We start from the raw sequence: 25,301 nt of genomic DNA, 5'->3' as shown, positions 1-25,301 counted from the left end.
GGTGCCTTAACATATTTCTATAGTTTTTCGTTTTTGCCTGTGATCCAGGTTTCAGTGCTCTGTCCCTATCACCACACCATGGTGTTGCTTTGGGTGCTGCATAAATATGAAGCAGGAAATTGTGTAAGCCAAAAACTTGATGGCCCTACATAAAACATTTATGAATCATGATAACTCAGTCACTTCAGAGCGAGGGTCCAATTTGCATGTATATTATACTAAATGTCCAGTTGAATAATTATAACCAAATTATTTTATACTGTTGTTTCTATTTGAGGCATACTAAAGACTTGTTAGTATAGTCAAATGAAAATGAGAACTAATGAAAACAGAGTCCACCTTCTTTCCATAAAGTGCTAATATGACCATTTTCATGATGGCTGCTACATTTCATTAATCATAAATCAAGAAAAATGCAGTGTTTCATAGGATTTTTCATTATATTAACTGTCTTTATATTTCATTCAGGAAGATGATCCTCCCAGCGAAGGACAAGTGATTAGGGTGCCCCATAAAAAAATTCATGCAGACGCAATTCTTTCTCTTCTTGCTAAACAAAACCAGGACTCCTTGGTTTCACAGCAAGCAGTCTATCATTCAGAGGTACTTATTAACCTTAATAATTTTTGTTTTCTTTTGGTTTGGTCTAAATACAGGAAAAATAACAAAAATATTCCTACTTAAAGTGAAAGCATACTAATTCTTCAACTTATTCAGGGGTCAACTTTATAGTAACTTTAGCCTGAAATCAGAGCTCTAGAGTTTAGGCCATCTGCTCCAGCCCTCCTGTTCTACGGTTGAAAAAAACCGAAGCCCTTTTAGATGATCTGTGACGATCAGTCATTCTTTCTTTCTTCAGCCATTTACTGAATATCCACTATGTGCCAGAACCAGTCTTGAAAAACGTACAAAGATGAAGGAGACAGAACCCCTACCCTTAGGACGCTCACAGTCCTATACCGAGAAAAGGGCCTAACAATTACTCTATAGTTAATAATGGATCAACATTTTTAGAAAGTATTGAATGGCTCAGTGTGACAAGCACTTTGGATAAAGAGAAAAGTCTGGAGAAGTTGGTTGAACCAGATGATCATAAAGAACTGTTTAAGCCATGGAGAGGCTTGGGCACTGTAGAGGCTATTAAGATATTCTGGGCAAGGAGGTCACAAGGTATGATACGTAGGAAAGAATTTGGAGGTTTTATAATCCAGTCCTGGTGTTTGGAGGGAAATAGGAGAAGGAATGAATCCTGATCCGGTTTCAGCTGCACCTTTTCATCCTAGATGGGCTTTTGTGTTCCCTGATCTCTTAGTCTGGGGCACCAGTGTCTGCCATCTGGGTTGTTGCCAAGATCAATGATACTTATGAGTATGAGAGCATTTTGTGAGTATGCAAGCTAAGGCTTCAGTAGAGTCCTAGAGTATTAAGGTATTAAATAGCTCAGCAATTACAAGCACCCTAGAAAATTGATTCATAATAGAGAAGGTACTGTTTATTGCCCAACAATTTATATGGTAGTGGCAGAGTAAGAGAGGCACTATGAAATATTCCTAATTAATTTCTAGGGAAAGTGTATCTGCCATCGTTCTAAATTTTGCCAAAGAGTCTCCAAAGGTTTTATATTAATTGCAAAACAATCCTGTTCTATTTAGAGGTTGTTGGGGTAATTGATGTTCCTAAAAAAAGTCACATTAGGGCCTTAGAGGAGATAGAAATACACAAAAATTTGGGAAAATTATAGAAAATCTTGAATGTTGAGCTAAGAAGTTAGATTTCACTTTATAGTTAACAGAGCCATAGTTAATTTTATAGTTACATTGAAGATGTTTCAGCAGTGATTTCTTGGTTGAAATTAAATCCCATTTCAGTGAGAAACATGAGAACTTTCAGATCCTGGAATTTTTATTCGGTTCTTAATAAGTAAACTCATAGAATATTTCTAAGTCACAAAATGTGGTAGTGATCACATACATAATTTTTAATACAGAAAGAAAATAGAAGTCTTAATTTTTTTAGTTGTAAAATTTATTTTTTATATATATGTGTATATATCTTAAAGATTTTATTTATTTGACAGAGAGAGACACAGCGCAAGAGGGAACACAAGCAGGGGAGTGGGAGAAGGAGAAGCAGGCTTCCACTGAGCAGGGAGCCCCATGCAGGACTTGATCCAGGACCCTGGGATCATGACCTGAGTTGAAGGCAGACACTTAACAACTGAGCCACCCAGGCACCCTAAATTTATTTTATATACTTGATAAAGAAATGTATTTGTACTTGTGTACTTTCTGAGGGGGAAGAACTTTATTAATATGATGAAAGTAGTCTTCTTCAACTTAGGTACTTATAAAAAAATGTAATTATTTGGATAAGGGTAATGTTTATGTCACTTAACTATAAGATTCACCCTAACAAGTTCAGGCAGTTTACATTAATGAAGAATGAAAAATACAATTTGAAGCTGTATGAACAATATGCAATGTGTGCCATTATTTAGTTTAAATCATAAAAGTTTTCTTAGGTGTTTTGCTATCTAATTTGGAGTTTGAAAAGCAAGATAATGCTTATTTAACTTCATAAAAAATGAGATATTGGCAACAAAGCCTATTGCTAGATGCCTGATCAATCTAACTTTTTAAGGCTGTCTTTCATTAGAGTGTGTGCGTGTGTATGTGTGTGTGTGTGTAATAAGCACTTCCTACAATACCTTTCAAGCAGTCAAGTTCATGGTATTTGACAAATTTTTGCTCTTTTGACTTGATTTTAACAATTGTTGCTACCTTTTATAGGACTTGGAAAACAGTGCAGGTGAACTTAGTGAAGGACAAAGGCCCAGGCTGACAGCAGCAGCAGAGAACATCTTACTGGGACAGTCTGTTTCTATGCAGTCACCTGCCACTAATGCAGAGTTTTCGGATAAAAAATGTGCTCCTCAGCCATTATCTCAGCAATATGACACAGTTGCAGGTATACACAAAAATATTGCTTCTTGATATAGCATTTATTAGAATGTACTTGAATCCCATCACACTTCCTTTGTACTGTTTCCAGGCTGAATGCCATATTCTGTTTTGTGTTATAATTGTGATAGTAATCCTAATCTGAATTAAGAAAATTGCTATTTTCAGGTAGGGGCAAAATTTCTTTATTAAAAAGGGTCTTCATTATTGAAAAGTTTAGTAATGACTATTTTTTTGTGGTCTATATATTTTCCCAGATGTGATTCAGGTGTCAGTGTTAGTACGTGAGCCACTGGTTGGTGCATGGGATAATTTTGGTAATAGGCATACATATACTTAAAATTTTTTAATAGTGATGTATTTTATTTATTTATTTATTTAATTTTATTTTACTATATATTAGAAAAAATATAATTTAGAACACCAAACTGTGACAGAACATATCTTGTGTAGGACAAGGTTAAATTAGATAATCCTCTAGAAATTCATTCTTTACACTGTAAGGATTTCTGACACAATACTCAGTGTATTCATGACTAGTTTAGAACCTCATTAGCCAGACTTTCTGCTATAACACTTTGGAAATAAGAATAGAAAAGAGAGGGGTGCGTGGGTGGCTCAGTGGGTTAAAGCCTCTGCTTTCAGCTCAGGTCATTATCCCAGAGCCCTGGGATCAAGCCCCGCATCAGGCTTTCTGCTCAGCAGGGAGGCTGCTTCCCTCTCTCTCTCTGCCTGCCTCTCTGCCTACTTGTGATCTCTCTCTGTCAGATAAATAAATAAATAAATCTTAAAAAAGAATAGAAGAGAGAATACTGATCACTAGCATATATGGTTGATTCTTATTATCTTTGCTATCTGTGGAGTCATCAGAAACACTGAGTTAGTAAATACTGACCCATTGCTCCTTGGGGAAAATATAGCCTAGATTCCTGCAAGCCTCTGATCATAACATCTTTGTCAATTGATCAATATGTAACTGTGTTAATGTGTGTTTCTTTTTAAAGAAATTTATTGTAATATATATTGTTGGTTCATTGACCTTGAGCTCAGGGTCCGCAACACTGTAGCTCGGGCCTGAACAAAGCTTCTGGAATCCATGTATTTTCTCTCTAAGGCCTGTCACAGCTTTGTGCACTTAAGACACCAGATGGCACTTCAGCAGTCTGAGTGGGGCCACTTGAAACCACAGATCACCAACAAGAAGCACAAAGATGTGAACAGACAGTAAATAGACAGCAAAAGGGACCCTTGTTTATAGTATAAGAGCTGAAATAAGAAAACAGCATCACCTTGGTTCAGCCTCTGCTAGTAAATGGGTGATGCAAGTTTTTTTAGTCTACCCATGTCTGTGAATGATCACAAAATCACTGCAACTGTTGACTTGGGGATTAGAAGTAAATTTTATTGAGTAGGTGAATTTGTAAATATGGAATCAGCAAATTCATGAGGAGCAAATGTATTCTCATTTGCTGATTTTTCCATGCCCATTGCTGCATTCCCTTAAGTGAAAAGAACTTCCGGGGGTTTGCAGATTTTCCAAGGATCAGAAAAGGAAATGCATTAAGTCAGAAAAACATTAGTATAGAGTATTTAAAATCTCCATTTTATATTGGGTGAACACCTTGTACCATTCAGAATTAAGAGAAATTCAAGACTAAATTTTCCAGGAGAATAAATATAAAGTAAGATTGGAGTTATTTCTCATTTTGTGCACATAGTGAGGGCATTAAATATTTTACATTCTTTTAAACTAATAGGATTTTTAAAAAAGATTTTATTCATTTGAGAGAGAGAAAGAGAGAGTGAGCACAAGCAGCGGGAGCAACAGAGGGAGAGGGGGAAGCATACTCTCAGCTGAGCAGGGAGTCCGATGTGAAGCTCCATCCCAGGACTCTGGGATCATGAACTGAACCTAAGGCAGACATTTAACTGACTGAGCCACCCAGGCACCCCTAAATGAGTAGTATTTAAAATGGCATAAAATGTGACTTTTTGAAGTTTTTATTTAAATCCAGTTAGTTAACATACAATGAAATATTAGTTTCAGGTGTACAATATAGTGATTCTGTACTTCCATATATCAGGGGTGCTCATCACAAGTGCTCTCCTTACCTGTACCCCTGGGGCTAATAATACATTATATGTTAATAAAATTAATTTAAAAAAAAGCACACTCCATAATCCCCATCACCTATTTCATCACCACCCTCCCCACCTTCCCTTTGGCAGCCATCAGTTCTTTGTAGTTATGAGTGGGTTACAAGTGTGTTTCTTGGTTTGCTCCTCTTCCCCCCTCTCCTTTGCTTGTTGTATTGGTATCTCGCTATCTACAAATTGCAGTTAAACAGAATTGACACTAGGTGGCTCTCACAGCTCACTTGACAGCTGCTAGGTACTTGAGAAAAACTAGGTACTTGTTAAATTATTATAGAATAAAATACATGAGGATATATCCTAGTTAGTCCCTGCTTATTCCTCTGATTACAACCTAGCATATTCTCTACCATGCAATGGGCTTATAATAGTAGGTACACTGCAGGTATTTGTTTAATAGGGAAAAACAGTAAGTTCTGTGGCATAATATAAGATCGAGCATATAGATGAGGCAATTTAGCAGAGTGTGGCTAAGAATTTGGGCTTTTGGAATTTCAGATATCAGTTTGAGTTCCAGCTCTGTGTACTTTGAGGCAAGCAACTTACTATCTTTGAGGCCAGTAATTTTGTAGGGACTTATTTTGTTAGATTGATATAAGCAGAATGTATTGGTAAATTACAGTGTGGTTTGTCTTAGATATCTATAATGAAGTGAATGAATGGATCACATTTCTTTTCAAAACAGCAACATTTTATGAAGCAATCTGTCAATGACCCTTTGAGTTAATTCATTTGTCTGCTTCCTGTATGCTTGGGAATAGAATTAATCTGCTTCATTTACAAAAACCAAATAAGGAAATGTTCAGAATTTATTATGGGCCCCCCAGTGTGTTTCAGTTATATTGCACTGTGAATTAGCTGTAGTTGAAAGCTGTTGCAATTGTGCATTTTGCAGATTAAAAAATATTTTTGATAGTGGTTTAGATGTTGAAACTACAGTTCTTACTTCATTTAAAAAAAAAAAACCCTACTCATTCATTTTATATATGGGTTGTGTGTTCTATTTGTTAACCGAGGCTCTCTTTTAAAGTTAGTATTAGGAAGAATGTCTGCCTTAGAATTTCCAAATAATAAAAAAAGTAAAATTAAAAAAATATATTTTTGAGCCCAAGTTTCTTCATCTATCAAGTGGGGATAATATTATTGTATTAGTTGTCTCTTGCTATTTAACAAATTACCCAACAATTTAGCAACCAAAGACAGAAACATTTATATTCTCACACAATTCTGAAAGTCATGAATCTGGTAGCAGCTTAGCTAGGTAATTTTCAGAATCTTCCTTGAAGTTGCCGTCAAGTTGTTTTCTGAGGCTGATGTCATCCGAAGGCTTCCACTACGGTTGGAAGATCTTTTTTCCAAGCTCACTCACATGGTTGCTGGCTGGAGGCCCCAGTTCCACTGCTCATGACCTAGCAGCTGGCCTCCCACAAAGATGATCTGAGAGAAAGTAAGCAATCAAGATGGAAACCACAAAGTCTTTCATAACCTAATCTCAGAAGTGACATGCCATCGTTCCTTCCACATTCTATCAATAACACAGAGCAATCCTGGAATAAGATGTAGTAGGGGATGACTGAAAGGTATGAACCCCAGGAGACAGGATTCAGGACACCATCTTAGAGGCTGGTTACCACAAATAGTGTCCACCCTTTATGGTTATTAGGAATAGTAAATGACAATGCATATAAAGTAGTCAGCACAGTACTTACCACATGGTAAGTGGTGTTCTCTTTAATAATGACTAGAGTATGTAAAAATACCTTCTTATAGGGATTCAATAGAAATAGACTATCCACAGCTGCCTAGAAGGACTATGCCTGTAGAGAACTAACTTGTTCCTCTTGTTTTAAGTATTTTGGCACATGGTGGTTACTACAGAAGAATGAATACCATGTATCATTATTTCTGCTGTGACTATCGTCTGAGGTACAGTGTGATGAAAAGATTGGAAAGGATTAAGGCTAGAGGCAAGGAGCCTGGTTGGACAGCTATTACGGTAAAGCTGGTAAAACATTATTCAAGAGTGAGGAAATATAAAAAGGGAGATTTGAAAGACAAGAAGGAGAATGGACAAGACTTAGTTTGAATATGAGAAAAGCAAAAGAAAGGAAAACATATCCGTATGGTTGGTTGGGTGGAATTTCCATTCACTGAGTTGAGAGAGAGGGACTATGGAGTAGGGGTAGAATTAGGAGGAAATGAGGATGAATGGGCCTTTAAGCATGTTGAAGTTGAGGCACCTTTGGGTTTCATACAAATGGAAAAATGTATTAGGTTTGACAAACCCAAAGCTGCTGCTGGCATTGGCAATTTTGGATGGACTTAGTCTTCTCTGAAAGTCTTAAGTGTCTAAGGTTGATTTTTCATTGCAGTAAGATGCTAGAAAAGTAAAATTAGGGATTTCAAGTTAAGATAAATTTGATGTGAATGATATAATAGTTACAAAGAGCTAAATTACATTATACAGACAAGACGCCCACACTCAATGAGTATGCTTTTTAGAAGTGACACCATTTGTGGTGTTGAGCAAATTTAGCATTGTTATGATAGCTTTCAGGGAATTCCTACCTGACCCTTTATTACTGAGTTAGATACCTGTCATACATGCTCTCTACATAGTTCTCTAATGTTGCCTGCCTAATTTTGCTTTTGTCACACTAATCTGTAATCTAATTTGTAATCTAACAAGACTTTACCTTGTTCACTGTCCTATCCCTGTCATCTAACAGAGTCTGTATCACCTAGGTCAATAGGGTCTTCTATGGATTGAAAGCTATTACATGCTTTGAACACTTTGGGGAGATAGTTGATTATATACCTTCTGGATTTTTACATTTAGGTCTTTTATCAAAATTTACTTTGTGTCTTTTTAATGAATTTTTTCTTTATACCATACATTAACCACATATAATCTTACATAAAAATGTGATTATATCATATATTAAATTATAGACTACTTTTTTAGTGTGACTGCCATCCATTCCTCATGCTCACATTTTCTCCTATCCCATATTTTGCCTTACCCCAGCTAACTCACGTTAAGATTCTGGCATGTAATCTTTCTGTTTTTGTCCATAGACACACTCACATGTATAGTATACATGGTAGGTATATATGATATGTGTGTGTGCTGTTAATTTACAAGTCGAGATCATATCATGCCCACTTCCCTGCATTTGTTTTTATACAATAAATCTTATGGAAATCACAAGTCTCTGATTGCCTATGCATTTCTGTCTTCACGTTTGTTGGCCATTTGGATTTGCTCTTTTGTCAATTACCTACTTAAGTTCTTTCCCCGTTTGTTAGGGTCTAAATTTTTCTTAAAACCTGCAATAACTATTTCAATTGTCAATTACCTACTTAAGTTCTTTCTCCATCTGTTAGGGTCTGAATTTTTCTTAAAACCATGTAATAACTATTTCTATATTTTAGATGTTTTCTATCACCTGTGTTGCACATCTTTTTCCAAATTTATACTGAATTTGTTATCATTATTTATGGTCTTTCTTTGCCATATAGGTAACAGAATTTTTTATATAGTTATTTCTATCTTCTATACTTTATGTGTTTTTATGGCTTGATTAGGTTTCTCCTAACATAAGTTTATACCTGTAGTCTTGTAGATTTTCTTGCGAGCTTTTCATTATTTAGTGTATTTATATTTAAGTCTATCTGGAATTAACTTTTTCAAATGATGTAAAGTAGAAGCCCAATATGATTTTCTTCCACATAAATAGCTAGTTGGGTCAGCATCAACTAATATATAAGCTGTTTTTCTTCCTACTGAATTAAAATATCGACCAGTTTGTATATTCTCATAGAGGTGGGAATATTTTTCTGGATTCTTTATTATAAGTAATCTGAATGCTTTATGAACTTAAACATTAGACTATTGTATCTTTATGGCACATTCTGTTATCTGATAGGGCAAGTTTCTGCTTCAAAAATTTTTTCATACTTTTGTTGGCAGGTCTCAGGCATTTGTTCTATATAAACTATAAAACTTTTTTTCTGTTAAAAATCACCCTAGGGGCACCTGGGTGGCTCAGTGGGTTAAAGCCTCTGCTTTCGGCTCTAAGTCTTGGGATCGAGCCCCGCTTCGGGTTCTCTGCTCGGCAGGGAGCCTGCTTTCCCCTCTCTCTCTGCCTGCCTCTATGCCTACTTGTGGTCTCTGTCTGTCAAATAAATAAATAAAATCTAAAACAAAACAAGGGGCGCCTGGGTGGCTCAGTGGATTAAGCCGCTGCCTTCGGCTCAGGTCTGATCTCACTGTCCTGGGATCGAGCCCCGCATTGGGCTCTCTGCTTGGCGGGGAGCCTGCTTCCCCTTCTCTCTCTGCCTGACTCTCTGCCTACTTGTGATCTCTCTCTCTGTCAAATAAATAAATAAAATCATTAAAAAATTAAAAAAAAATTAAATTAGTCCTTAATTTCAGTTCAAAAAAGGGAAACTGAAGATCTCTTGCACGCAGAATAGAACCAGGACCTATAGACTCTGCTGAAGAAAAAAAAAAAATTTTAAAAAAACCACCCTAATGGGAATTATACTAAGTTATGTATTAATATTGGAAGAATTAATATTTTTATGGTATATTATATCATATTCATATCTTGTTCTGTTCTTGTCAATAAGATGTAATAATTTTCATCATATGGATTCTATGCTTTTCTTAATAATCTTATTTTTAATTATTTTAAAGTTTTGGTCACTATAGTAAAGGTGTTTTTTTTCTGTTTTTAGGTGGATACTAGTATAATAGAGAGAAAAATCAATGATTTTTATATATTTATCTAGTATTCAGTCACATTACCAAATTCTTTTCTCAGTTTTAATAAAGTTCTTTTTCCTCACTAGAGTCTCTTGTTTTTCTAGATATATAACCATATTATCAGCACAGTTTTAAATATCTTCTCTTTTAACATTACTTGTGCTAATTCTTTTATCTTAATTCATTTGCCTGCCTTAGGAAAATCTTGGAAAAGTGACATATGAATAGAGTAAGATATATCAGAATATAAAAAAGCCAGTATACAAGGCTTGGAACAAGTTTATCTGAATGATGGGTATTATTATCATTATTAAGTTAATCATATCATATGCTAGATAATTAAATGACAATAGAATAGGTAATAATTTTGAGAAATTGTTTTGTACAGATTGAATCTGGAAAGGTAAAAATTAAAACTCAAGGTGTATATTTTGCTTTTTGTAAAACTCATTTAAAAATAGAGATTAATATAAAAGATCAGAGGGTAATTTATTAGCTGTACCAAAGAAATTGTCAATACACTTACTTTTTTTTTTTCTCCCCTTTTCAGAGAGGGAGAGGTGGGAAGTGGGTCAGAGAGAGAATCTTAAGCAGGTTCCATATGGAGCCCAATCAGGGGCTCCATCTCCCAACCCTGAGATTATGATGTGAGTTGAAATCAAAAGGTGGATGCTTAACCTACTGAGCCATCCAAGCACCCCCTACACTGACTTTTTTTTTAAATACACTGACTTTGAATGGAAAATATTTATGATGTCCTTAAGATACTATTTCATTTGAAAGAATTTGTTTATGTATGATACTTCAGATATAAATCTATTTCTGTTGACTACAATGAGATATACTACACTGTGCTAAATATTCGAAAGGTGGCATTAATTAGGAAAAACAGAATTTTCTTAGAGATATTTCAGGAGGAATGTAAAATAAAGAACAATGGGAGTTGGAAAATGAGGATTTTAAAGATTTTTTAAAAATTTATTTATCGGGGGGGGGGAGAGGGCGAGCACAGGCAGACAGAATGGCAGGCAGAGGCAGAGGGAGAAGCAGGCTCCCTGCTGAGCAAGGAGCCCGATGTGGGACTCGATTCCAGGACGCCGGGATCATGACCGGAGCCGAAGGCAGAATTCCTCTTACTAACTCTCTGCTTTTTTGGGTAGTCCGTTAACTTCCCTGAGCCTTAGCTTTGTCAGTAAATGATAGGGATAAAACTATCTCACCTGCCTATCTAACAGAATGATTATAATATTCAAATTAAATGATAATATGTGAAAGTGCTTGGAGTATAAGATACCATGATATTGTTAGATACATTGATAGTTCTGCTCCTATTCCCTTCTTTTTATTGATTTGATGCCATTATTGATAAGATGCCATTTGGATGAAGAAAAGAAATTGATTATTTGAAGAAAAATGTCTATAGAACAGAGCTAAGCAATAATAACATTTTCTAGCTTGGAAATTTCCCCTTGTTTTCACACTGCATTTTAGAAAGAAAATATTCTACTGACTCTTACTGATAGAAAAGGTAAGCTGGAATGTTAAGGGTTGATGTGAAAGAGTGGGGTTGGCTGTAGCCTGCATTAGCAACTTGTTGATTGGAACCTTAGAATAGTCCATAGACTTGTCTGCACTGAGGTACTTTGTGCATTCTCTACAAGCTTTGTTTTGATTGCAATGAAGACTTGGTACCAAATTATTTTGGTTAAAGTACACTGCTACTTCCTATTCCATAGTGAGAAATATTGGTAATTTTAGTCAATTAATTGTTCCTTTTCTAAGATAAATTAAACAATTTTTACTTTTTGTTTATATCTTTGATAGCAGGTGGTGGTTATGAAGATTCATGTGCAAGTCATGGTCCAATGAGTTTGGGAGAATTGGAGTTGCAGCCAAATTCTAATCCTGCACTTCCCACAACACTTCTGACAGCACAAGAAAATAATGTTAAGGTATCAGGAGCTGCTGAAGATATTCATCAGGTATCCAATTAAAAACTCTTGTACTTTACTTAAAATGAGAATGGGAACAATATTGTCTTAGCATGTAGTATACTGTATGGAGCATAGAGTCTTTGTAGTCATGTTTCCTTTGTTTACTGATTCACACCTGGATACAAATCTTAGCTCTTAGGATTCTAGCTGTGACCTTGAACACATAACCTTTTTCTAAGCCTCAGTCTCCTTATCTTTATTTTAAAGATTAAAAAATAACATATATAAAGTGCTTGTCATCTAGTTAGGTAGCTATTATCATTTATACTTTGTATACCCATGCAATATCGAGCTTAGTAATTTACTGTAGTAGGTACTCAAGAATTATTTATTATATTAAAATTTGCAAAAGTTGTTAACATGAAAGCATATGAAATTTCATGCTGAGTTAGGCCAGTGGCCCGTGTAATTCTGTGTACTGAAAAAGTAGATTAATTACTCTTCAACATTAACAGTTTTGTATCTGTGTAATAGCAATGCATTTTTCACTGTTGATTCATTTATTCACTAAGTATTTATTGCATGGTATTGTATAGCATTGCACGGTGTTGGTATTACTGGCCACCTCAGGAGTTTCCTGAGTGAAATTCAAAACTGGCTTCCTATGCATGGAGAGCAAGGAGAGGCCGAATAATGACAGACCACTTCAGAGTGGTAGGTGGCAGGTTCAGTAATTAAGGGAACTTATCGATGAGGCCTGTCTTGGGCAACTGTAAGACAAGTAGTTCTCTGTACCTGCCCACTAGAATCTTAAAAGTTTATATGGAAGCCTTCATTTGGTTCAGTCAGCTATTCAGTCCAGATGAACACTTGGAACACTTCATTCTCTCAAGGCTATGTCCTTGGAACTGCTGCTAGTATGCAAATACTAGGTGTGATGTATATTCCAAAGACGGGGAGGAAGTAAGGTACCTTGATTGACTGGGTTCAGCCTCTGGGTCAACTGTCATTGATAAGAATCCAGAGATATCTTTTTAAATTCCTGTCAAAGCATATCTGATAGATGTTTTCAGGAACTCATTCATAATTAGGCCCATAAAACAGGAAAAAGAAGAAAGAAAATGTCTTTGTAATTCGTGATGTGTGATTGTGAAAGAATGTGTGAATATGAGACAGTTTCAAATTCGGTTAGGTTATAAGTAAGAAAGAGAGATGATGGCGCTTATGGTGGAATATACATTTCTTGAATGGTGAAGGAGGGTAACAATACCTAGTATCTTGTGAGAATCAAAAGATGTTACTATATATAGGGCTCTTCGAAAATTGCAGTGTATTATGCAGATTTTTGTTTTATGTAAAAGTGGTTATATGGCAGAGCTTACAAGCAAATTAAGTTTTTATCCTGTCTAAATCCATCATGTGTATATATCTAAGATAGTTTGATTTATAAGGAGCTCTGAATTCTCTAGTAAAAATAGAAATAATTTGAATATTTGAAATCTGTGTGTATTATCCAAATCTTTTTCAAAAATTTATTTCCAATATCTTTTCATTAGTAGTATGTACTTTATCATCCATTTAGCAATTAGAAAGCACGCTTAATATTTGAACTTTATATAAGAAACATCTAAATAATTTTCTTGCTCAGAAATCTTTAAAGTAACTTTAAAGGCAGTATTATGACTTCATGTCTTAAATTCTTTAGTACCAACAAAAGCATGACCAAGATGTTAAGCAAGTTGAACATAGGCCAGCACAAAGTCGTTTAATACGTGTAAGAAATAAATCTGATACTTCACTTTCACAGCAACAAGGTAAGATTAGTTTTCTTCTAATACAATAGTTTGATACTTGTCCTGATATTGAATAAGTATATAATGAGAATTCTTTATTTTTATATACCTCTCATTCTTTTTGTTTTCTCTTGGTCCATTGGGATAAAGAATCTGGTATCATATTTGACTGTATGTGTATTCTTTTTACCAATAAACACTATTTCTAATGGAATTTTAAAACTTTTAGGTAGTGTTTTTCCTTTAATTTTACCCTTTAGTTCTTGTGCAATTGGATGCCTTTTTATCTATATATAGGCCTATATCTGTGTCATAGTTGTCTGTTTTAAAATTATAATACGATAAAGGTAAGGGGCTATGTCTGTAAAGGTGATTTGTAAAGGGTATTTAGAGTTGTGGATGATGTTGACCAATAAGTACAATGTAAGGAAACTAAGGACTCTCACATTACATGCTATTAATATGAATGAACTTTTTCTGTACCGCTCAAAGTTGTGTGGTTGAATTTCATCTCTACCATCAGCATCACAGTAGTTTGATGTTGCCTTTGTGTTTCTAAAAGACTGTTGGCTTTGTGCTTTATTTACCTTCCGCTTCTTAGTCATTTAAATTTAATATAATCTAAATTCTGAAATTAGGCAGTAGAAATTAAGATATCTTCTGTTTTAAAACTTTACTTCCACAATCTAGGAAGAAGTATTAGAAGTGTTTTGAGCAGTAGAACATTTTTCTTTGCTTTTGTAATTGTGTTTTTTGTCTCACTTATTGAATGCCAACATAATTGCAAATGTAACTCAGCAGTTAGTGTTCTAGGAAAGACTTAAATGAGGAAGTACTCAAGATAATTATTGAAATTATGCTATGTAGATTTTAGATTTTTACTTTTCTGCTTTCTGTTCCTCTCTTGCTCCAACTTCTCAGTACTTTGCCTTCCTGACCACTTTTTCAACCTAACCATGGTATAGTAGTATTAATATTGTGTTTTAGAATCTAATGAAAACTTGCCTGTAAAACTCTTATAGTATTTAAACCTTAATTATGACTATATATAGATATGAGCAAATGAATGTTTCTAAGATAATATCGGGCTGACTTGATGTCCTTCTACTAAGTACTGTTACCATTCATGGTCAAATACTATACATAAAGTTAGGTTTTTAAAAATTAAAATTTCTTAAAATTATTAGTAAATTATTATATGTAATGAAATATTTGGGAAATATTGTATGTAATGAAATGATCATTTTTCTCAATTGATAGGAAAATTTAGTAAGATTTTAAAGTATCTCTCTAGGAAAGTGACATCGCTTTCTGTGTCATATTTATAAACATTGACCACAAGATGGCAATAGTTAAATTCTTATGGACTCCAAACAGACTCTACAATGTCATTAAATAATGTCTAATTAACATTTAATAAGTCAATAAAAATCATAAGAAGAATAAAAGAAACCAAGATGTTAGTCCTTTAAAGAAAGTTTTATTTAGAAATAATTCAGAACATTTGAACTTAATATATGTAATTTTTTTCATTTACCTTTATATGTAGTACAGAAGTTAAGAAAGCTGACCTATATCAGTTTTGACTGAGACAAATAAATACCCAGTCAGCTATAAATAGAACATTTTAAAATAGAAGCCAAGTGTTTCACTCTATAATTGATACACATCTCTAAACTGAAAATTTTTTGAATGAATACAATTGTCTTGGCAGATATAGTCAGTTACGACTTTTTTCTCATAAACTTTGTGGGCTTTATTTTTTTCTTTCTCTGATCAAACTCTGACATTGCCAGACATTTCAGAGAATAGGAGAGTCAGCGTGCCAAAATGATCATCTAGGGCTCTCAAGACTTTGAAGGAATTCAATCCTATCTCTCATACAGAGGCCTTGAAGAAAATGAAGGAAATTAACCTTATCACAAGGGAATCAAAACCACGTATTTTCTGACAGATAAATGCTTCTAAGAATACTTGAATCCCAAATTACGACTATTTCAGGAGGAAGCATCATGTATTTCACTTTGAAATGTGTGGTAGTTTAATATGTGTATATAAAGAATCAAAAAGCTTACTAGCAGTATCAGCTCTTGCAGTGATCATTAAATACTGACCAAAGATATGATAGGACATGGGTTCTAGCACTATGCTTCCAAGAAATCTGTGAAATCCTTGTTTTTTTTTTCTCCTTTGATTATGACTTTCAGGTTTTAACATAAAAGAGAGAAATTGACTTGTCTTTGGAATGTAAGAGTGAAACTCTTTCATTGGGTATTGAATTCATTGGATATATTTTCATGATACCACTTATCTGATTCTATGTCCTGATTAATGGTTCTAAAATAAAAGCAATCATTTAAGTGATTTTAATGAGTCATTTAAATTTTTTCCTTTTTACTATTGTAAGTTAACTTTTACTGTATCTTTTACTATGCAAGTTAACTGTCTTCCATATTAATGAGAGACTAGTTTTATTTTTTATTTTATTTTATTTTTTTAGATTTTATTTATTTTATTTGACAGGCAGAGATCACAAGTAGACAGGCTGAGCAGAGAGCCTGATGCATGGCTCTATCCCAGGACCCTGGGACCATGACCTCAGCCACAGGCAGAGGCTTAAACCCAATGAGCCACCCAGGTGCCCCGAGAGACTGGTTTTAAATCCACTTATTTGTTATAAACCCAGGAACAATTAAAATCTATAAAGTAATGTATTAAAATAGTTCACTTTGTTTTTTTATTTTTTACATTTATCAGTATCTGTTTACATTCTATCAGTATGGTTGACACATAGTGTTACATTAGTTTTCTGGGTACAGAAAACTAGTGATTTGACAAGTTTATATATTACACTATGCTCATCACAAGGGGAGCTGCTATCTGTCATCATACAACACTATTACAATATCACTGGCTATATTCCTTATGCTGTACTTTTAAAAATTATTTTTATTAACATATAATGTATTATTTGCCCCAGGGGTACAGGTTTGTGAATCGTCAGGCTTACACATTTCACAGCACTCACCATAGCCCATACCCTTCCCAATGTCCATCAACCAGCCACCCTCTCCACACCACCCCCCCACCCACCCAGTAACCCTCAGTTTGTTTTGTGAGATTAAGAGTCTCTAATGGTTTGTCTCTCTCCTGATCCCATCTTGTTTCATTTTTTCCTTCCCTACCCCCCAAACTCCCCACTCTGACTCTCAAATTCCTCATATCAGGGAGATCATATGATCATTGTCTTTCTCTGATTGACTTATTTCATTCAGCATAATAACCTAGTATTATGATCTAGTTCCATCCACATCATTGTAAATAGCAAGATTTCATTTCTTTTGATGGCTGCATAGTATTCTATTATATATTTATACCACATCTTCTTAATCCATTCATCTGTTGATGGATATCTAGGTTCTTTCCGTAGTTTGGCTATTATGGACGTTGCTATAAACATTTGGTGCACATGCACCTTCGGATCACTACATTTGTGTCTTTAGGGTTAATACCCAGTAGTGCGATTGCTGGGCCATAGAGTAGCTATATTTTCAACTTTTTAAGGAACCTCCATGCTGTTTTCCAGAGTGGCTGCACCACCTTGTATTCCCACCAGCAGTGTAGGAGGGCTCCCCTTTCTCCGCATCCTCACCAACATCTGTCATTTCCTGACTTGTTAATTTTAGCCATTCTTACTGGTGTGAGGTGGTATCTCATTGTGGTTTTGATTTGTATTTCCCTGATGCTGAGTGATGTTGAGCACTTTTTCATGTGTCTGTTGGCCATCTGGATGTCTTCTTTGCAGAAATGTCTGTTCATGTCTTCTGCCCATTTCTTGATTGGGTTATTTGTTCTTTGGGTGTTGCATTGAGAAGTTCCTTATAGATTTTGGATACTAGCCCTTTATCTGATATGTCATTTGCAAATATCTTCTCCCATTCTGTCAGTGTCTTTGGTTTTTGTTGACTGTTTCCTTTGCTGTGCAAAAACTTTTGATCTTGATGAAGTCCCAATAGTTCATTTTTGCCCTTGCTTCCCTTACCTTTGGCAATGTCTCTAAGGAAGAAGTTGCTGCGGCTGAGGTTGAAGAGGCTGCTGCTTGTGTTTTCCTCAAGGATTTTTATGGATTCCTGCCTCACATTGAGGTCTTTCATCCATTTTGAGTCTATTTTTGTGTGTAGTGTAAGGAAATGGTCCAGATTCATTCTTCTGCATGTGGCTGTCCAGTTTTCCCATCACCATTTGTTGAAAAGGCTGTCTTTTTTCCATTGGACATTCCTTACTGCTTTGTCTAAGATTAGTTGACCATAGCATTGAGGGTCTCTTTCTGGACTCTCTATTCTGTTCCATTGGTCTATGTGTCTGTTTTTGTGCCAGTACCATACTGTCTTGATGATGACAGCTTTGTAATAGAGCTTGAAGTCTAGAATTGTGATGCCACCAACTTTGGCTTTCTTTTTCAATATTCCTTTGCCTATTCGAGGTCTTTTCTGGTTCCATATAAATTGTAGGATTATTTGTTCCATTTCTTTGAAAAAAATGGATGGGATTTTGATAGGGATGCATTAAATATGTAGATTGCTTTAGGTAGCGTAGACATTTTCACAATATTTGTTATTCCAATCCAGGAGCATGGAACATTTTTCCATTTCTTTGTGTCTTCCTCAATTTCTTTCATGAGTACTTTATAGTTTTCTGACTATAGATTCTTTGTCTCGTTGGTTAGGTTTATTCCTAGGTACCTTATGGTTTTGGGTGCAATTATAAATGAGGTTTACTCATTAATTTCTCTTTCTTCTGTCTTGTTGTTGGTGTAATGAAATGCAACTGATTTTTGTGCATTGATTTTATATCCTGACACTTTACTGAATTCCTGTACCAGTTCTAGCAGATTTGGAGTGGAGTCTTTTTGGTTTTCCCATGAGTATCATATCATCTGCAAATGGATCCCAATTATTCTAATATTGTTTCATCTTATGGTATCATTTATCTCTCAAATTCTCCCCTTGTGGTCCAGTAGTTGTATCTCTTTTGCTCAGCTTCTTTATTCTCCATCATTTGATCTTCTGCATCACTAATTCTCTCTTCTGCCTAATTTATCCTAGCAGTAGGAGCCTCCATTTTTGATTCACCTCATTAATAGCTTCTTTGACTTCAACTTGGTTAGATTTTAGTTCTTTTATTTCTCCAGAAAGGGATTTTATTTCTCCAGACAGGATTTCTCTAATATCTTCCATGCCTTTTTCAAGCCCAGCTAGCACCTTGAGGATCGTCATTCTGAACTCTAGTTCTGACATATTACCAATGTCCATATTGATTAGGTCCCTAGCCATCGGTACTGCCTCTTGTTCTTTTTTTCGTGGTGAGTTTTTCCGCCTTGTTATTTTATCCAGATAAGATTATATGAACGAGAGAATAAAAGTTGGCAAAGACCCCAGAAAAATTTATGCTAACCAAATCAGAAGAGATCCAAAAACGGGGGGGAGAAGACGGAGGAAAAAAGAAAAAAAAATTGTGTGTGTATATATATACACGCACAATGTTATTTATATATATACACAATGTATTTTTTTTCTTTTTATATATATATAGATTTTTCTTTTTCTTTTTCTATATATATATATTTTTCTTCATATATATATACACACACACACACACATACACATACATACACATATTAGACTGGTGAATAGAACAGGGCCACCCACTTGATTTTGGGTGTGGATATAGGTATAGATATAGATATATTAGACTGGTGAATAGAACAGAGCCACCCACTTGATTTTGAGTGTATTTTTGTCTCTTAGAAGAAACTACCGCCCACAATTTTAAAGAAAGAAAAACTTGTATATGTAAAAAACAGTAAGCTTGGTGAAGGGATGGAATATGACTGTAAAGATGAAAATGTTTTAAAAATCCTGAAAAACGAATTGATAAGTTGGTTGGAAAAATAAAAAAAAAAAAAGAGGAGGGAATGTGCTTAGGCTGGAGACTAGAACAAAGCCATGTGCTAGATTAGGGTATATTTTGATCTATTAGAAGAAATTGTATCCCAAAATTTTTTAGGAAAAAAAACCTATATGTATACAAAAAACAAGGTTAAATACAATGAAATGATAAAATAAGACTATAACAATGAAGGCGTAAAAAGTTTTTTTTTTAAAGAAAGGTGTTGTTAAGATAAACTAGTTTAAAGATGTTAAATGTTAAAAGAGGAAAGAGGAAAGGTTTAAAAAATAGGATAAGAAAAAAAAAAAAACTTTGCAAAACTGAAGGATCATGGGGGAAAAGCTGTGAATTCTATGCATTGCTTTCTCATAGCCCTGGAGTTTCACTGTTCTCCTTGATCGAAAGCTTGGTCTTGACTGGATGTTCTTGTTGATCTTCTGTGGGAGGGGCCTGTCACAGTGATTCTCAAATGTCTTTGCCCGAGGTGAAATTGCACCACCCTTGCCAGGGACTGGGCTAAGTAATCTGCTCGGGTTTGCTTTTGGAGCTTTTGTTCCCTGAATGCTTTCCATACTGCTCTGGAGGATGGGAATGAAAATGGCGGCCTCCCAATCTCCAGCCTGGAGGAGCCGAGAGCTTGGGGCCCCACTCCTTAGTGTGCCCTCAGAGATAAGCAGTCAGTCCCTCCAGTCTCCCTGGTCTCTGGCCACACTCCGAGCTCACCCAGTCTGAGACCAAGCATTTCTATCTTTGGTGCACAGCCCGTTTGGAGTCTCCAACCCAGTAGATTCCTGGCGCACTGCTCCTCCCAGAGGAGGAAGGTGAGTCTTCTCCCTGGACCTGCTACTTGTGGAGTCCCTGCTCAAAGAACAGTGGCCCAACTGTGCCTTGGATCATGGTTTAAGGTAACCCTGATCTTAGAGCTCACTCCTCAGCTCTGTCTCTATAGTTGGCTTCCCTGCTCCAATACCTGGGAGCATTGCCACACTCAGACATCCCTGATCTTTCTGTGGCCCCATGGGACCCGAGACCACACTGTTCCCACGAGGGCTCCAATCCTGTTTAGCCTTTGGAGCAATGTCCCTCAGTGGAGCAGACCTCTAAAAGTTGTGATTTTATGCTACACTGCTCTGCCACTTGTTGGGATTCAACCCCTCCCCCCACAGTCTGTCTTCCCATGGCTTCGGATTCACTTCTCCCTTTCAGAAAGTGGTTGATATTCTGTTCCTGGGATTGCCGCTCTTCTCTTCTATCTCCTGTTGAGTTTGTAGGTGTTTGGAATGGTTTGATAACTACTCTAGCTGAACTCCTGGAATCTGATGACATTTCAGACTGCTACTCCTCCACCATCTTGCCTCTCTTTCTTATGCTGTACTTTTCATTCCTGTGACTTACTCATTCCATAACTGGAACCCTGTATCTTCCACTTCCCTTAATCAGTTTTGCCAATCTCCCCTCGACCCTTCCCTCTGGCAACCATCAGTTTATTCTCTGTATTTATAGGTCTGATTCTGGTTTTTGTTTTTTTATTCATTTGCTTTATTTTTTAAAATACACATAAGACTGATATCACATTGTATTTGTCTTTCTTAGTTTGACTTAATTCACTTAGCATAATACCCTGTATGGCCATCCATGCTGTTTCAGATAGCATAATCTTATCCCTTTTTATGATTACATATGTTCCTGTGGGGTGTATGTGTGTGTCTGTGTGTGCACCTGCTTATCATATCTTCCTTATCCATTTATCTATCAATGGACACTTAAGTTGCTTCCATGTCTTGGCTATTGTAAAGAATGCCACAATAAACACAGGGCTGTATATATCTTTTTGAATTAGTATTTCTATTTTCTTTGGGTAAACTATCCAGTAGTGGATTTGTTGGATCATATGATATTTTTGCTTTTAATTTTTTGAGGACCTCTGTATTTTCCACAGTGGCTGTACAAATTTACATTCCCACTGACAGTATTCAAGGGTCCTTTTTTTTTTTTAAAGGTTTTATTTATTTATTTGACAGACAGAGATCACAAGTAGACAGAGAGGCAGGCAGAGAGAGAGAGGGGGAAGCAGGCTCCCTGCTGAGCAGAGAGCCCGATGAGGGGCTCGATCCCAGGACCCTGGGATCATGACCAAAGCCGAAGGCAGAGGCTTTAACCCACTGAGACCCCCAGGTGCCCTTCAAGGGTGCCTTTTTCTCCACATCCTTGCCAACACTTGTTATTTCTTGTCTTTTCTATTTTAGCCATTCTGACAGATGTGAGGTCATATCTTGTTGTTTTGATTTTCATTTTCCTAATGATCAGTGGTGTTGAGCATCTTTTTATATTTCTGTTGACTATTTGTGCATCTTCTTTAAAAAATGTCTGTTTAGGTCCTCTGTTTAGGTCTATTTTTTAATGAGATTGTTTTTCAGTGTTGAGTTTCATAAGTTCTTTATATATTTTGGATATTAACCCCTTATTGGATATATCATTTGCAAATACCTTCTCCCATCTAGTAGGTCACCTTTTTGTTTTGTTGATGGTTTCCTTCATTGTGCAAAGCTTTTTATTTTGATGTGGTCCCAGTAATTTATTTTTGCTTTTGTTTCTCTCATCTTAGGAAACATGCTTAGAAGAATGTTGTTATGGCTGATGTCAGAGAAATTACTGCCTGTGTTCTAGGATTTTCATGGTTTCAGCCTCACACTTATGTCTTTGATCTATTTTTATTTTTGTATATGGCATTAGAAAGTGGGCCAGTTTCATTCTTTTACATGTAACTATCCAGTTTTCCCAACGTAAAATAGTTCACTTCCTGGAGTGCCTGGGTGGCTCTGTCAGTCAAGTGTCTGCCTTTGGTGCAGGTCATGATCTCGGGGTCTTGGGATCAAGCCCCACACCAGGTTCCCTGCTCATCAGAGAGTCTGCTTATCCCTCTGCTGCTCTTTCCTGCTCCTGTGCTCATTCTTTCTCTCTCTCAAACAAATAATCTTAAAAATATTTTCTTCTTTAGTTTTTCTCTTAAAACTTTAAGACCATAAAATAAATAATAATTAGAAAGTCAAACATGCTTTACATACTCTAATCAAAGGGGAAAATTAAGTCTTATGTTTTGTGCTTAAATATTGGGCAGAAAAAAATAATGAACACTGTTTTTCTGAAAATAAATAAATCAATTTAATTTAAAATAAAATAAAAAAAAATATTGGGCAGATTAGTTGTCAGTTTGCTTGAAAATCATAGCATTCTTGGGGTCCTGGGTGGTGCAGTTGGTTAAGCATCTAACTTTTTGGTTTCAGCTCAGGTCGTGATCTTAGGGTCATGAGATTGAGCCCCAAGTTGTACTATGCGCAGAGTCTGCTTAAGATTCTCCTTCTGCCCCTCCCCACCATATGATTTCTTTCTCTAAAATAAACAAATAAATAAATCTTAAAAATAAAGTAAAATCACAGTGTGCCTCAAGTTTTATATTGTAAGTTATATATATTGATCAATAAATATGTATCAAAGTACTAAAAATATTAATTTTAATAACTTATCAGAATCAAGTTACATTTTTGTGGGAAATATGCTTAAAGTATCACAGATATTTTTGACATTATGTCCTAAGTTTAATCCTAGCAATTTTAGCACCCTTTATATCTCACCTGCAGTGATTATGATTTAAATATATAAGAATTAAGAAATTTAAAGTTTATGTATATTTAGAAGCTATTTCTGACCACATGTACAAATGAAATCATTTTTGTTCTTTAATGAAGTGATACATTTTTTCCCTTTGTATTTGAAACATAGCTAAATTATGACAGCTGTCAAAATTATAATTGATGTCAATTATTTCAAAATCACAATTAAAAGTTTGAGTTCACTTTTTCCTCTTCAGGTATGACAGTGATATAGAAATCTTGTATGTAGATTTGTGATAGGGACAGGATGGAACACAGACCAATACATTAGCCAGAAATCCACAAATCCAAATGTGTAATAAGCATTGTCTGAGTAAATGTGTCTTTTACAAATTCATGCTATTATTGATTAATTAAACAGAAATTCACTTTAAAATGTTTCTACATTGGGGAGTTCTGTTTCTGCCTCGGATGAGGGAAGGAGAAAAAGTGTCACTTCCACCCTATCATAACATATCAGATAAACTACAAAATCACAACATTTCTTGAACCTATCAAAGAGCTTTTGATGCAGAGCAACTAAGTAGTCTAAAGTCCAGGAAATACAGACTCCTCCAAAGAGATGGGACACAAACACTATCTCACTGTGCCAAAGCAGAGTCACAGGAAGACACACCAGGCACCATGCAAGTGGATAAGATATATATGGACAAATTTTGTAATGGGTTGCTAAAGGCCAAGTGTAAAACCATCACAGCTACAGATACAAGGGGAGTTCACTCTTACTTGCAGTCTATTTTCCACAGACCTCTAGAACAAAAAAGTTTGGGATGCAGGGTAGAAGACAGATTATCCTTTACTGGTATAGACCTGGAAGAAGAGAGTGACTGTGGCTCACAGAAAGACCAGCTGCCCCATTAGGACCCTTTTCATGTAAGAACAAATTTTTATTTTAATTTAATTTTATTTTATTATTTTTTTGTGTGTTCCAAAATCCATTGTTTATGCACCACACCCAGTGCTCCATGCAATGTGTGCCCTCCTTAATACCCACCACCTGGCTTGCCCACCCCCCCCCCCCACCTCTCTCTCCTCCAAATCCCTCAGTTTGTTTCTCAGAGTCCACAGTCTCTTTGGTTTGTCTCCCCCTCCGATTTCCCCCCACTTACTTCTCCTCCCCATCTCCCAATGTCTTCCGTTTTACTACTTATGCTCCACAAGTAAGTGAAACCATATGATGATTGACTTTCTCTGCTTGACTTATTTCACTCAGCATAATCTCTTCCAGTCCCATCCATGGTGGTACAAAAGTTGCGTATTCATCCTTTCTGGTGGAGGCATAATACTCCATTGTATTTATGGACCATTTCTTCTTTATCCGCTAGTCTGTTGAAGGGCATCTTGGTTCTTTCCACAGTTTGGCGACTGTGGCCATTGTTGCTATGAACATTGGAGTACAGATGGCCCTTCTTTTCACTGCGTCAGTATCTCTGGGGTAAATACCCAGTAGTGCAATTGCAGGGTCCTAGGGTAGCTCTATTTTTAATTTCTTAAGGAATCTCCACACTTTTTTCCAAAGTGGCTGCACCAACTTGCATTCCCACCAACAGTGTAAGAGGGTTCCCCTTTCTCCACATCCTCTCCAACACTTGTTGTTTACTGTCTTGTTAATTTTGGTTATACTAACTGGTGCAAGGTGGTATCTCAATGTAATTTTGATTTGAATCTCCCTGATGGCTTATGATGATGAATATTTTTTCATGTGTCTGTTAGCCATTTGTATGTCTTCTTTGGAGAAGTGTCTAAGAACAAAATTCTTAAGTCACTGGGAAAGGGGCAGCATATCCATCACCTCTGGAGCACAGGTAAAAACCCACTGTGGTTGCCAGAAGTATAAAGAAAAGAACAATCCACTCTTGATGAAGAGGAAGGAAATAGTCTTAGGCCCAAAATCTTATATTAGTACCATTAAAAATCTCTTATTGCTGGCAGAGGGGTAGGAAACTCCCCTACATAAAACTTGCTAAAAGGACAAGGTAGAATTTGGCTCCCACAGGAAGGAGAGACAGGATCACTGAGAACCCCCCACCACAAGACCTGAGCATGTGGGATTTGCCTGGGACTGAGGC

The 25,301-nt window shown here is 35.9% G+C and overlaps 1 protein-coding gene across 30 annotated transcripts in view; it reads left to right on the top strand.

Annotated features, from left to right (window-relative positions):
* Positions 1–25,301, top strand: part of KIAA0586 — a 137,051-nt gene that overhangs the window by 72,799 nt on the left and 38,951 nt on the right. For 15 of the 30 annotated variants that reach the window (XM_082735037.1, XM_082735013.1, XM_082735032.1 and 12 more), the window contains 4 exons: positions 469–603; positions 2,790–2,967; positions 11,710–11,867; positions 13,525–13,633. In XM_082735037.1, the coding sequence (XP_082591163.1) occupies positions 469–603; positions 2,790–2,967; positions 11,710–11,867; positions 13,525–13,633 (580 nt within the window). Of the gene's footprint in view, positions 1–468; positions 604–2,789; positions 2,968–11,709; positions 11,868–13,524; positions 13,634–20,322; positions 20,383–25,301 lie in introns of all 30 variants that reach the window. The other 15 variants (XM_082735041.1, XM_082735040.1, XM_082735038.1 and 12 more) reach the window with 4 other exon arrangements.

Source organism: Mustela nivalis (assembly GCF_964662115.1).
Source record: "Mustela nivalis genome assembly, chromosome: 6".
NCBI classification, from domain to species: domain Eukaryota; kingdom Metazoa; phylum Chordata; class Mammalia; order Carnivora; family Mustelidae; genus Mustela; species Mustela nivalis.
This window is presented reverse-complemented; position numbering and strand designations above follow the sequence as displayed.